A 15,673-nucleotide genomic window follows, 5' to 3' on the forward strand; every position below is an offset into this window, starting at 1 on the left:
GAAACGGCAACCACAGTGCCAAAACACAGACAACCACCACGATATGATTCAAGAATCAATTTTTTTTTTTGCGTAAGCACAGGAGGGACAAGGAAAGGGGGTCGCATGGAGAAAAATCTAACTAAAAAGAAGCATGTCACCCCATAGATGGGATGGTAACCAATGTTATTTATTTTCTTTATATACGGTATTTTACTGTCCAATATTATTGTATGTGGGTGTATGTATGACTGTGAGTGTGTGGGGATGTATGCGTGTGTGTGAGTGTGAGTGTGAGTGTGAGTGTGAGTGTGTGTGTGTGTGTGTGTGTGTGTGTGTGTGTGTGTGTGTGTGTGTGTGTGTGTGTGTGTGTGTGTGTGTGTGTGTACGCGTACACTGACATAATGTTTTCATTTTATTATTATCCTGTCTGTGTGTGATCTCCTACAAGCATTTATCTACTGTTTTATTTACTGAGTTGGCAACACATATTGTAATGTTCGATTGTTTGTCTTTTTGCTTTCTGTATGTCCTTGTATGTCATTTCTGTTCATGAAAAATGAATAAAATGTACATGTCAAAGAGAACAAAAAACACACAAACACACAAAGCTGGGCATAGGAGGGGCTAGCGCCCCTCAAAATCAGCTGTGCTTTGGTGGGGGGAGGGCTGTCTTACTGAGACAACATTCAGTCTAGGTCACCCACCAGCTCCCTGACACCGCCCAAGCAGCAGGCAGCCAGGCACCACCAGGCCCTATCTACCAGGCCCTATCTACTCTACGGGGGGGGGCTCCTTCCATCAGGCAGGGTCTGATCTGATCTGGACGGATCTGATCCGATTCTCCTCCTGCGATGGGGCACGCGCCAAAGTGTTCTATCATATCAAACATAATTGTATTCATACTATTTCATGTCTTTGTTTATCATTAAATATCATTACACTCATTGCATTCATCTTATGGTGTGAAGTTGAAATGTCTGTTCAAATAAATTCAAAAGAATGTCATGATTCAATGCGAATCAGCTTGTAGTGTGAGCTTGTAGATCGCACTGTGAGCTTGTAGATCACATCACGACATGCAGTGAGCTTGTACATTGTCTGTTTTCCGTTATTCGTTGTACAATAAATTATATAGGGCTTAAGTGGTAGATAATGCTTAATTGTTTCCATAGACAAAAGGTCCAGTGGCCTAGTTCTGTCACATCGGTATTAAAGTTGAATTTGTCTTCTCTATGATGTGAACCCCCCAAGAAAGCTAAACCGAGGGAGAAAGGGGGGAAGGGTTGTTTTGGGAGTACAGGCAGGCCCCTCTCTTCCATTGGGTTCCATCTACTCAGAGTCTCGGCTGAGAGGCTAAGGACAAAGGCTGTCACCTTGGATTGAGGAAGGGGGAGCCCATGGTCTCTATGGTTGAAAACGCTCAATATGGTCACGTTCCTGGCGCGCTACTGTACATGAAATATTTCATGGAAAACAAGGAACAGAGTTCTCTTATCTCAGCTTTTTCAAAGCCACTCCCTATATGAGTGGCTTGAAAACACATAACACAATAGTGCAAATGAAAAGCACCGGTGAGGTCCAGTGTTTTTCAGAACATTTAAACACTTGAATATGTCGTGTGGATAATAAAATAAATACCGGTAAATGGGGAAAAGATCCAATGAATCCAGTAACTTTATAATATAACGTAGTCACAATCTCTTGTTAATGCTTTTCATTGGTTCAAGATTAGTTATAAACAAACACACTTAACAACTCTATACCAAAACCGTTTGTCAAAAATAGCCGATCTACAAGCTCACTATGCATCGCATTGTGATGAGTTGTGAGCTTGTAGATCAGCTATTTTTGCTGAATGCCCCCCCCCCCCCCCCTGGAATAGGGACGCTATAGGGTTCATTGGTTAAGTCACTGCGTACAGCTGCATATTTTATATCTGTTGATTCATTTGAACTCAATCCCCTCACTAAGCTCTGCCAAATGACCAACACAGTAAGGTCCCCACTTACTGTTATTTTTACTCTGAAAATAAAGTAAGGAAACTGACATGGTTACTACGCGTTTACTTATTTGTTTTTGCCCTGCATTATGCATGCACGGTTTGAAGGTGTGTACGGTGTTGTATATTTTGTTAAATGAAATGATGTTGTTTCTTTGGTGCGTGTGAGATATTTTATCCTGCTGTGTCTACTTCTGTAACTCTGCTGCCTTTGGCAACTGCATTTCTCTCTTGGGATCAATAATGATCTTATCTTAAAAAAAAAAAGAAATACCGTTTTTACACAGGACCACAACACACTGTACACAGTATACGACATCTGTGTGGTGGAGGGTAACTAAGTACATTTACTTCAGTATCAGTACTTAAAGGAGCACGGTCCACCCCGGTAACAAGATGTGCACATGCACGCACTACAGTGGGGGGGGGGGGGGGCACTACAGTGGGGAGACACGCGACAGGCCCCCCACTCGATCATGATTGGCGGATGGCCCCTCTCTATCCTGATTGGATGAAGGCTGGGCCACCAAGCCAGAAACGAAACCTACAGGGTTTTTTTTACCCCCAGGGGTTAACTGGGGACAGGGAGGGACTTATTATATGGTCAGCACACTCTATAGTAGGGAGGATTATCACAACAAAACAAAAAAGAAGTGATATTTGAATTAAGTGAAATCACTGAATATCAGTAAGTACTGATTAGTAGGACAAATGACCAGTTAAGCCATATTTTTATTATAGTCGGGGAAAAAAGGCAGCCAAGGTTGTGCCTATGCAGTATGCACATGCTGGCATGCGATGCAGGGGGGTGTAGCTTCTCAAGCTCCAGTCCCAGGCCAAGGTATCACCTTTTTATTCGAACCTGGACGGATATTAAAGCGCAGGAAACGTTTTTAATTCACGTAGGGTACTCCAGTACTACAAATTTGTCAGAGCAACTTTCACTCGCAATATTTGACAGAGAGTATTTATAATTTGACTCAAGTTAAGTACTGGGGCTGAGTACTTTGTCCACCACTGTTTATCGGCCAACGGTACGTACCGGTATGACCTCTGTGTTTATAGTGACCCACTGTGAGCTGACTTATGACTTATGTGCGTATGGTGACTCACTACTATCTAGGCCACAGCTGAGTGCGTAGAGCAGTAGTTCCCAAACATTTTCATGTCAAGGACCCCCAAATTGACACTAATTAGCCTGCCGACCCCCATTTGAAAAGATATGCCAGAGACCCCTATATAAGAAAAGATTTGTACGGCTCTAGCAGTGATTCTCAGCCCATTTAATGTCAAGGTCTCCCGGTTTGACATGCATATTAGTCTACAGACCCCCATTTACTGGCATTTCTATCTCTGGGACCCCCAATTATATGATTTATAAATCAATGTTAATTTAACTCTGAGAGTGTACAAATCAATTTGTACACTCTCAGAGTTACAGACCCATAAGGGTCCATTTGGTTCCAAACTCTCATTTAACTGGGGACCCCCTGGAACTCCCTCAAGGACCCCTGGTGGTCCCTGGACCGCACTTCGGGAACCACTGGGGTAGAGAGTTCATCTGGGAAGGTCCCCAGTTCGACCCTTGGCTCACGTGTGTCAAAGTGTCACGGAGGAAGACACTTAACCCCTAACTGCTCCACCACCCGAGTGCTGATCAGAGCCATTTGAGCAGCTCCGTCAGCTGGGGGAAGCTGTAAAAGTAATTTCCGTTCACCCGCAGAGGAGCAGAAAAAGCTCCCTACGCTGACCCCTGTGACCTCTGTGGTTACGGTGACTCACATGGGAAGCTTGAGGCCGCCAACCCACCCCCCAGAAAGCAGGGTGAACGAGGCTAGCAAGAAGGAGGGTCTCCGTGGAATGAACCCCTTCACACATATATTTGACTCCCGCAAACTGTCTTCAAATGCAATCAAAATGTTTTGATGGGAAACAACGTTTCGGTCTGTTAGTTACACTGTTAGCCCAGATTTTGTATCCTGTTGTATCAACTAAAATATTAAAAGCACAATGTAAATATACTATTTAAGTTTTATAAATAACTAATAAAAAAAGTGTAAAGTGTACTTTGCATTTTATAGTAATGTGATGAATAAATAATGTTTAGTTCAAATACATTACAATGTTTTAGTGTAGATTCAAATTAACTTAACATGTATTAGTTTGTCAAGAAAAGCCGCAATGCCTTATGGGAAGAAGAAGAAAGGGGGAAGAAAGAGTGGCAGGCTGGCAGACATTAGGCATAAGTAGTACAGCAACAATAGTTTGTTTTATACATATCTTAGCCAGGTGCTAGACTATGAAACATTTGCATATCTTAGCCAGGTGCTAGACTATATCGTTTCCAACTCGCGGGAGGATAAGTTTACAGTCGGGAGGCGGGACCGCGGGAGCTGTTTACCCGGCCGAGCATTCCGGTCCGGACTGAAGCTATCTGCATTCTGGTGAGTACTCATTTGAAACAGGGCGACACTAAATATAACATGGTTAATCAAATAGTGTACTGGTCTACAGTAAGTTCTGACGATATGTAAACACCGTCAGAAGTCTAGAACTGATTGGGGTAAAAAAAATAGTTTGGCTAGAGTGTGACAGAAGATTATGTAGCATAGCCTACTAGGCTAACCTTTTCACTTAGCCAGTGCATTTCAGACAGGATAACAGTCACAGTTGTTCCCTTTTTAATCAATGAAGGGACGTGGCTCCACTGCCCGCGTGACTGCATTCAAATTTCCCCGGTTCGTTTGCACGCGACGGAGACGCAACGCGCCCGGTGGAGCCCCGGTGTTAGTAGGATAACACTCACAAAAAGCCACCTCTTAATGTCATGCGATTTGAGTGGTGGAAGAAGAGCTTTGTAGGCTAAATAAAGCAATGAACCCCCGCAGCTCGTCGCATCTCAGACGAACGTCTGCAGTGCTGCCTGAAAGACAAACTATTTGTTTTCTAAACGGGACAAATAGACCACGACCACCATTACAATCTCTATCGTTGTGTGTGTGTGTGTGTGTGTGTGTGTGTGTGTGTGTGTGTGACTGTGCGCGCGCGCGCGTATTGTGTCTGTCTGTCAGTCTCATTGTGTGACAACTGTATTACCTAAAATACATTATGGCGAGTAAATGTGCCTCCTGTGTTAATGATGGGCAGTCTAATAATAAAGACATATGCTATTGTATTTTTACATAAGCTATTATGGTTTTACTTTACTACTTGGAGAGCCACATATATTCTGAGGTGGTAGTGTAAAACGGTTGAGAACCACTGATATATTGCATGCAATTAATTGGCATTAATTTTAAATCCCCTCATTTATTTTGTGTTGTGTTGCAGGTCACAAAGTCAGATCTGCTTTGGAATTGTAAGTATTGGCCTTGTTGTAGGCTACTCCATTAACTGTGACAAGAGAACACAGTTTTTTAAACATTATAGAGTTCAACATGGAAGTATAATGCCGAACCATTTCCTTGTTTACATCAGGAATGTCTTTTAGGAGAAAAGAAGTTGTCACAGAAAAGCCTGAAATCTACTAGACGGTAAAGCGAGGTATTTTTTCTTTTTATAAAACCTAATTTTATATATATAATTTTCGGAGTTGCCTTGCCCTGTTGCAATACACACTGTACTCTAATGTGCGTTTTGCTTGGTGTTCAGGCTGGTTCTGCGTATTGCCGCAGATGATTCCAAGGCAGTGTGCCATCTGAGTGTGACATTTGGAGCCCTCATCATGTCGTGTCGGGGTCTGCTGGAACAGGCCAAGGAGCTGGGACTGGACGTGATGGACGTCAGCTTCCATGAGACTCCAGACCATCTCTGATGCCCGCTGTGTCTTCGACATGGAGGTGAGTAGGGCACAAGTACTATTAGGGACATGATCGTGATACATACTTGCATGGGAAATGGCATGAGATAGAATTATTTTGAATAGAACTTATATGAATCCTCTGTTGTTGTCTCTAGGATGAGCGGGGATACAACATGAGTGACCGTCCTAGACATCGATGGTAGATTCCCTGGTTCAGGCTAAACTTTGAAGAGGTACTTTGTCTATGCATCAGTAAGCATTACATAAGTTAACCCATTGGTGTTTTAAGCATTGTTATATACTCTAGCTATTGAAAAATAGCAGATCTACAAGCTCATAGCGTGGCACAGAGTGCCGTGCTACGAGCTTGTAGATCTGCTATTTTTGAAAGATAGTGAATTCAAGCCCTTTTCCTCTTTTGTCATCGACAGATCACGGCTGTAATCAACCTGGCTGTATTTCCCAGCTGACTCTGGCGTGAGGGTCATTGCTGATCCAGGCCACTACTAGAGGCATGTGCTTACACACGGGCAGACAACATCATTGCCAAGAAAGTTATCATTCAAGAGCCTGGCATTGACGGTAAGAGTGTTCATTATGGGGAAAATTCCCCTTATTCAGTCTGAAAATGTGTTATTGGTGACACTTCCTGGTGGTAACGTGGGTTATTGATGTCTTCTTCACAGAGGAAGACGATTGGACTAGTGACCGGACTCTGATGTACCATGTCAACGACGGCGTTGTTCTCCTGTTGGAGAACATGGGCGCATACACTGTGGCCGCTGCCTCTACCTTCAATGGCTTCCAGAGGCCTGACATTCACTATGTCATGTAGCGACCTGCCTGGTGAGTACAACACATCATTGGTTTGACTCCTCTGTATTCTTTATCTTCTTGGTGAAGACTTAATTATTTACCAAATAGTACTGGTGCTGGTACTGATGCATGGCACAAAAATGACAATGTATTAGCAAATCAAATGTAAATAATAGTGTGTCACAGATTTTGATTATTTGACCATGGGCTCATATGTTTGCTTTTTGTTTCAGATTTGGTGGAGACCAGAGCTTGACCAGTTATTCTCAAATCTGATTGACCTTGAAGAAAGGTGTAACTGGACAACGTCTTACTTCAGACCAAGGTTAGTTGTCTACACTACTCTACTTCCTCTCTTCCCTCGATCGCTTTACCTTTCTTATGCAAACTTCTTTCTTATGTAATTTATTCTCATATTTCCTCTATGCTTCCGATCATTCCACCTTTCATTTATTTTGATTCATCTTTATCCTTTCCACTTCTGTCTATTCATATCATCACCTTAAAATAATGTCTTAAGTAATCTTTTGAGAAAAATGATAAGTTGGCTCATGACACTGACCACCTCTGGTAAAACGGCCTAGATCCTAAACGATGTTCCTGCCCATTTTAGTATAAATGGCCTAGCATTGGTCTGTCTGTATGTCCGTCTGTCTATCCATCCATCCAGTGTTCTATCCTTTATGTTCCAGACCACAGAGCCAACAGCTGTCGGGTTTTTTGTCTTCGGGAACTGCCAGTCATCTTGCGGGACGATCCTGCTGTATTCTTCATTACTTGCTCCGTAAGTAACTAAAATTCTGCAAGTGTATATATTTTTTTCTTTAAGAAAAAATAAATATTGTGCAATTCTTTACATATATTTGCACAGCATTTACTAACGGTATGACTATGTCCTGTCCTTGTTCATTTGTTTCTGTTAGGATGTAAGTGAGATTTCCTGTACAATGAGACACAAGCAGAAATCCTCTTCATCAATCCATAAAGTCCTCAGTCCAACCCATCCAAAGTCGGGATCATCTTAGAAGGGAGTGTGGTGATATGCCTTTTAAGTTTGTTCTTTTTTTATGAAAGAAACACTTTGCAGGTAGTAAGACGATAATTCAAGCTTTTCATACAGCTGCAATGTTGGTGAGTTTGACGTTATTTAAAACAATTAAATAGGACTTTTCTGTTTGGATGAATGGGCTGTCTATGGGAAGTTGCACCTAGGTAGCACCTTGCTGGCAAGATGGCAGCATATCAATATTGGTTCACCAATCAGAGCCCCCCTCCGCCCCTCCCCTCCCCTCCCTGGACAGCGGAGTTACTATATTGTAACTATATGCACTGTAGTTCACTCTCACTCCTAGACCAGGAAATGTCTCACGTTCGCCTAGGCTTTCATTTTTTGAGCCGTAGCGAATGAAAATAAAAGCCTGGATGCCGAGGCTAGTCTGTGTAAAACCATTTAACGTTTAAGTGTGTAACATATTGTTGCTGTCGGGCAGAATCCTTGTATCCCCATATTGCAACCTTTTATGTTTTAAGGCCATACTTTCATCATAGCAAACTCACACAAAAGTAGCGAACATAGGCGATCTACAAGCTCACAACGCGTCACATCTTCACTGAGTGTGAAGATTTTAAATAGTGAAAATAGCTATTTTCACTATTTAAAATACTTTTAAATACTATTTTTTGAAAGCAGCCGTTTTGGACATATGAGGCTTCCACCCGATATCAAACGATGGAGTGTATGTTATTAATTGAAATATTGTTGATGATACAAGTTTTCTTAATGGCAAAAAACGTCTGCCCTTCATGACCTGGGACATTACACAACAAATGCACGTATGGTGTATCAACAACTGGACAGTATTGTAATTAAACTTCTGAACAGAATTGTCCCAGGACATGAAGAGTAATGTTTTTTGCCACTGTTAAAACATTAAGAAAAGATAAGGGCTATGTTGTGGCCAATTCACAATTTCACAGTATACTTTAAACATAATGTGGTGCACTTGTGTCTTTACTACAGTACAGTTAATTAACTACTTTCAACCTGAGTGTCATATTATATTCACAAATGTAATGAAAAAAAAAATGTTCAAGAAAGAAATACAGATCTGGAAGTTGAAGGGAAGTTGTTGATGCTGGAAACTAAGCTCAAATAAAATTGTTTGAAATAAACAAAGCAATGGTGTATTTCTCATTTTATTTATGATGTGGAATAATTATTTGAATTTATATTATACAAAATTTAAGTTAAATCAACCTTGCAACCTAAGTGCAATGAACTTAACATTCTTAGTTATAGTACAAAGGAATTTAAGTTAAATCAACCTTGCAACCTAAGTGCAATGAACTTAACATTCTTAGTTATAGTATAAAGGATTTTAAGTTAAGTCAAGGAAGGATTTTAGTTTATTTAACTTAAATGCTTCAATTCAGGAATTTGTATTTTTCAGTTAACATCACTCAAGTTTTTTAATTATATAACTTAACAATTGTTCGTGCAACCAGTTTCCATAAAAATATTAAGTCTATTGAACTTATCGGGGCTAACAGTGTAGACCTTCATCAGGTAAAATCAGGTTATCTTTCATGTTGACCAAACTGATGTAGTGGTGACCCTAGCGGTTGGGTCACCAAGCGGTTGATCAACACTGGACAGTGTAATCCATCAATAGAACTACATTATGTAAAATGCAAACTTTTTCCGGCCCTGTATTGAATAAATTGAATTGTTTAAATATCGTTTCATGGACTATACAGAACATAGCGTACTTAAGTTATTAGTTCATAAAAATATTTAAAAAAATAACAAGCATGTTTATCAATGTCACATCTGGGGTAGGTTGAGCCTGAGAGCCAGTACAGTACAGGGGTCCCGTTAATATGTAACCAATTTCAGCAACTGCAAACAACATTAGCGGGGTAAACAAACATTGGCCTTATATTCAGTGCTATCGAACTGGTTAATAAGCCACAAAGTCAGGTGTGGTTGAACACATCCAACTATACTGTCAGTTCTATGTAGATTAGAGCCTGACTGATATACATACAGTATACTATACTGTCAGTTCTATGTATGTAGATTAAAGCCTGACTGATATATCTATATTGTCAGTTCTATGTAGATTAGAGCCTGACTGATATATACGAGTAAGACGCGCAAATGCGGGAAGCGAACGCAGCTCGTACATATTTGGGTTTTGGACGTATAGCTGCTTTGGGGACTCCTTATATGGTGCCCCTTTTGTGCCCATATATGGAGCTGAGTGGACCTGGCCCCTTTTGTGCCCATATATGGAGCTGAGTGGACCTGGCCCCTTTTGTGCCCATATATGGAGCTGAGTGGACCTGGCCCCTTTTGTGCCCATATATGGAGCTAAGTGGACCTGGCCCCTTTTGTGCCCATATATGGAGCTGAGTGATTGCTGATGCAACACACTCCATATTTGGATAGCGGGACAGACACACACACAGACAGACAGACAGACAGACAGACAGACAGACAGACATGATCGGCTAGGTCTCATAGTAAGTGCTCACTGCGTTCGCAACTATACTGTCAGTTCTATGTAGATTAGAGCCTGACTGATATATACTATACTGTCAGTTCTATGTAGATTAGAGCCTGACTGATATAGTGTATACGAGTAAGACGCGCGAACGCGGGAAGCGAACGCAGATCGTAAGTTGCAATAACAATTAGAATAAATTACGAACTAGTGAGAACTGTGTAGTACTGTGAAATTAGTGAAAACAGGGAGCAGCCATCACACTCATGTCACCATGACTCATGCGTTCGTGTGTCTGTGCCCTTTGTGCCCATATATGGAGCTGAGTGATTTTTGATGCAACACACTCCATATTTGGACGTAGCTCCATATATGGGCACAAAGGGGGGACACACACACGCACACACAGACACACAGACCTGATCTGCTAGGTCTCATAGTAAGTGCTCACTGCGTTCGCAACTATACTGTCAGTTCTATGTAGATTAGAGCCTGATTGATATATCGGCCAAAATGTGACTATTTTGATGACATTGATATCTGAAAGTAGTACCATGCAGCTGATGTGTCCTGATGGTTTACCACTTTCAAGTCCATATTTTGGGCATGCCATGATAGGCAAAATATTTGAAAAGTAGGCCTAAATAATAAAATAAAGATAAAGATAAAGATATAAGGTACAAGTTGAAAAGTTTTAATAGGGCTTAAGTGTTGAAATTAAGTTTAGTTTGGGTATATTTGTCTGGTCAAATCGCCATGTTACGTCATGATGATGTACGATGATAAGAGCGCCCCTCACTTCACACAGGTGTGATTTTTGTATCTATCTATCTCAGCCATGTTAAAGCTGACACTTTGGTACAGGTTTGGGTTGTGTAGTTACTCCAAATATTGGTGAGAAATCTTCAATAGTTGCTGAGCAGCGCTGATTAGAAAATGATAATGAAAATAGTCACCCCATTGATATTACATACAGCATTTCTTTTTTAAATACAAACATGAACGACCTGTTGATTTGGAGATCTGTTTTTTTATTTTTAAGGGGTGCTATAAACAGCTTTTGTTCCCACACGTCTCAAGATTTGCCATTGACAGTGAAAGGGGAATTCAGGTCAAATGTCCACTAAACTTTAAATTAAACATGAAACGCCATTGACATGGAAGGGAAAATGTATGTAAATGAGAAAATCAGCTAACCAATCACAGGCAACAGGCATTCTGATTGGCCAGTATGAGATGAGGCATGATGATGTATGTTGATATGTTCTTCAATTGCTGAAAAAGGAGAACCAAGTCATGTATTCTCGTTTATCTGAGATAATGGAAAAACAAGATCACATTGAGTGACCGAAGGGACATGATTCATAAATTACAATCCAAAGAGGGAACAAGATATAAGACATACCAAGCCATCAACCCAGATCTATTTATTCGCCCATTCTATACCAGCACCAGCAGTACATCTTACATTGAGGACTACTTGTGGAGCAATCGAAAGCTCCTGTTGTAAAGGGATTTCGTATTGTGTATTGTATATTTTAATGTATTGTACCGTTTAAAGTTTTTGATTCATGGGTTTTTTATTATTGTTTGGACCCAATGTTTTATACATTTGTGTCAATAAAGTAACTAACTAACTAACTATGATGATAAGAGCTGATAATTCCGCTAAATAATACATAAATTAAACATCAAAACATTAAACGACATTGAAGGGAAAACTTACGTCACATGTAAACGAGCAAATCAGCTAACGAATCACATGTTGGTGGGAGTGCTTGACCAATAAAAGACCACCTACATGTAGCAATGTCAAATGTCTGCTAACATAAATTGATGTACGATGACAAGAGCGCCCCTCATTTCACACAGGTATATATATATATGCGCAGCTAGCCTGGAATCCAGACTGACATGTTCATTTTTTGAACACACACACACACACACACACACACACACACACACAGACAATTACACACACAACGTACAAGCTGGCCATGGCAAAAACAAAGCTAGCCAGAGCAACAGCAAGGCTTGGGAAACACCATTGTCGTTTTCATTTGTAATTTCACCCACTTGTACCCGTCCAATCTTCAAACAACCTCTGGCAGAACCAGAGAAAGTGTGTAAACACCTTGTAGCCACTATCCTCGCCCCTTACCTACATCATGTGTATACTACCCTTATCCATTATTACCTCTATGTATTTATACACCAAACAGTTGTGAACATTTGCTCTTTCAATGCTCCACCTGCCAATGTGTCACACGACACACATTTCTGTTTTGAGCGTAAAGTGGGGCAGGTCACACAAAGTCTTTCCTGAGGCCACAGTTAACCAGCGCCTTTTCAAATAAAATCCTCTTTTCTTTTACAATAGCCATCCATCGGTCTATAACACTGAAGTACACTTTGCCACCATGTGGCCGTCTCCATATATGAAGATCACGACAGTGATCTCATCTAACCCTCCTGGATAACCATACATGAAGAAGACTGGATCATAGATCTGCTTATGGAGCCGCCAAGCAACTCTTGTTGATCTGACCTCATCGAACCCTGTACACTCAAGACACGCTCCATATATGGCCAGTACAGAATTCATTCCATATGTTGATCTGACCCCCCATGCCAAAGCCCCAGCGCTGGGTGTCTGCTGTCACCCATGTGGATGCATGCACGCGACCTCAACCTTTCAGGGCGAGGTCGCTTCTTGCCCTCAGGGCGTCTTACTGGTAGGCTACAGTATAGTGTTATATGGCAATCTGTTACATCTCTCAGACTGGCAGCAAAAGAAAGAATTTGAGAAATTCAGCTATGAGAAACCCTGGAGGACATCGGAGAACATCTTGCAGCTGACCAAACATTTGTCTTCCACCCACCCACAGTGCCAACCTGTGTGAAAGAGGACTATATAGCGAAAGCTGGGGGATCTGTTTGGGGAATCACCTAGGGCCTAGGTCCGAGGCACATGGAACACATTAAAAAAAACATCAATCACCCCAAATTCTCTCCACGCCCTTCAGCATCTTGATCTAGTCAATAACCACTTCAACTATACCCACCGTTACCCTCCCCCCTCTCTCTACAAGCTCACAGTGCAAAACATTCTTTTCTATAAATCTCTATAATACCAGATTTTCTTACAGACATGATCAAATTATATGGAAAAATGCTTCTTTTTTTGCTGATTTTATTGCTCACTTTGACACAATAGTATACATCTAAATGTAATGTTTTAACCTGCATTAGCACGCAGACACTATAGCTATATTTGTGCAGTATTGAGTATTCCTCTGATAACACAAAGCTAAATCATAAGAATTTGTGACACTGACTGCAGACATTCTGTGTTACTATAGTAGCTTCAGCTCAGGAGATATAATTTCTGATGAACAGCTAAATAACGATATAGGCCTAGGCTACTACTTGTGATAACAAGCCATGCCTGTTATAATGGAGAACAAAAACCCATTATACCGTAACCCATCATCTCCAGTAATGAGCTGCTTATGAAGCCACGAAGCCACTCCCCATAACCAGAAACACAGCAACAGTAGCCATGTGTTCCCATATTTCATAACACTGTCTGCTACTGATTCAACTCCACTCCATTGAAAGCATTGCTGACTCTCAGCGCTTTTGGATGTAGCAATGGTTCATGTCATTTGCACTTGAATTCATTGGCCATTTGAAGTCTCTGACACTTTTCCAAATTACCATTATAGGCAGGCAGCCGCAGAGGCAGGAGTATTTGTCAGTAGCCTAGACTACTTAAGGCTATAGTCTATAAAGAGGGGGGTTGCTGGGATGTATCATGTATGCATATCAAAGAGAGGGTAGAAACGGTAGACTCCCAATTAATCATGTAATACACGTATTCTGTAAACCAGAGACAGCTGACAAATATGACAATGCAGAGAACGGGCAAGTTAAACTTAAAGCCGTCCAAAATAGGTCTCTCTGCAAAGGACCAGTCAGTGTCAGTAGTTTTGGCAACAGAAATAAACTATAGTTGACTTTCTAAAATGGTTTGTTTTTTAGGCTAAAGGCGCGCGGTCGAGGGAGGTTCGTGAGCGCAAATCCGATCACACGCGTGCACGCACGATGAATCTATTCCTCTGCTACAAGTGCATGCGTGCAGTTCAGTCTGCCCTGGCTATATGCGCCGTCCCTAAAACAGCAAATTAGCTATGTGAAGAAATGGTCGGCAGAGCTATTAACATACGGTAAACAAACAATAGTAGCCTGTGGTCTATGTGTGTCACAGTGTCATGGCTGGGTGCCTGGCACCCACAGAAAAGCTCAGCTTTTCTTAAAATAAAAATAAAATATTTGGTTTTCCTGCAACTGCAGCACATTTCAACTTTCCACAAGGTCAGCCATTATCACAAAATCCTGTATTGTGTGAATATTGGTAAAAATATTGGTTTCAGAAATAATTTACGAGAACTTAATTATTAGCTTAATTGTTTCACGCAAATTATCCAAAGTTTCTTCATTCAACTTTACCTTTTTCAAACGGTTGTGCATCACAGTCCGGAAGACTTGAGCGACCCATAAACCAATCCCAATGATGAGCAGGTGAGCGCAGACGATCCCTACTCCGTACAGGGCACAAGACCTCCGCGTCATCCTTCAAACAGTGGCCGAAGTGAAACTATATACAGGGCTCAATGTGCTACTTTATCCACGCGTTGCCGAAAAAAGCTACGGTCTATTAGGCCTACAAAGATTTCGCGATATATAGAGCTTCTTGTAAACTCTATACTATAGGCACGGGCAGCCTAACGCAGTTCCCAAAGTTTGCCTGCTGTAGTTCCCAAAATCCGCTATTCATTCAGCAAGTTGCTGCACGTGACGAGACACAAGGATAAAAGTTTCAGTTTGCTCTACTTTCCAAGTTACAACGAGCAATGGGGATATTAGTTACCCGCCTTTGGTTAATTATCAACTAACTCCTGTCGCTTTCCTTTCCTGCCTGAAGGCGAGTTTGTAAATGTATGGTCCTATAATGAACCGTGCCACTGGGTATTTGTAGGGGGCTTGTGTGTCATCGTCGCACTGCTCAGTGACTGTTGATTGGTCGTTACTAAACAGCCGTTGAGAGACTTGTGCAGCACCGCGTGTTTGTTTCAGCCTGCATGAATCAGGGCCAAGATGGACATCCTAAAATGCAGTCAGAATAGTTTTAATTTACTTTTTTACTTAAGTGAAAGTAATAATACAACAATTAAAAAAAATACTATCCAAGTCCTGTATTCAAATTTAACTTGAGTAGGCAATTAAGGCTGATTGTCACTTTAAGTAGACCAGATATTGTCTATACTGACTGTCAGTAGACAATATCTGGTCTACTTAAAGTTTCCAAGTAGTGGAGTAAAATGTTGTAGGCTATACAATATGTCGTGGAGTATTGGATATAGTTCTACTCAAGTAAAGTAAAAATAAATAAGAATAATAATTAAGATATTATGATGAAACTATAAAGTAAATGAAAATGTACAATGTGCTAAAGAAAGTTCAGCAACTATAAGTGAATGGAAGGTCTACAAAATGCATATTGTA

General features: G+C 41.0%; 1 protein-coding gene across 2 annotated transcripts in view; it reads right to left on the minus strand.

The window, feature by feature from the left end:
* Window positions 1–15,124, minus strand: part of LOC308310055 (lysosome membrane protein 2-like) — a 46,235-nt gene extending 31,111 nt beyond the window's left edge. For both annotated transcript variants that reach the window (XR_013963449.1, XM_080756105.1), the window contains exon 1: window positions 14,618–15,124. Coding sequence is in view for 1 of the 2 variants with exons in the window: in XM_080756105.1 (XP_080612231.1) it covers window positions 14,618–14,740 (123 nt within the window). In the remaining variant the exon portion in view is untranslated. The remainder of the gene's footprint in view (window positions 1–14,617) is intronic.
* Between the last annotated feature and the right edge of the window lie 549 nt (window positions 15,125–15,673).

Source organism: Protomyctophum bolini (assembly GCF_963924005.1).
Source record: "Protomyctophum bolini genome assembly, chromosome: 22".
NCBI classification, from domain to species: domain Eukaryota; kingdom Metazoa; phylum Chordata; class Actinopteri; order Myctophiformes; family Myctophidae; genus Protomyctophum; species Protomyctophum bolini.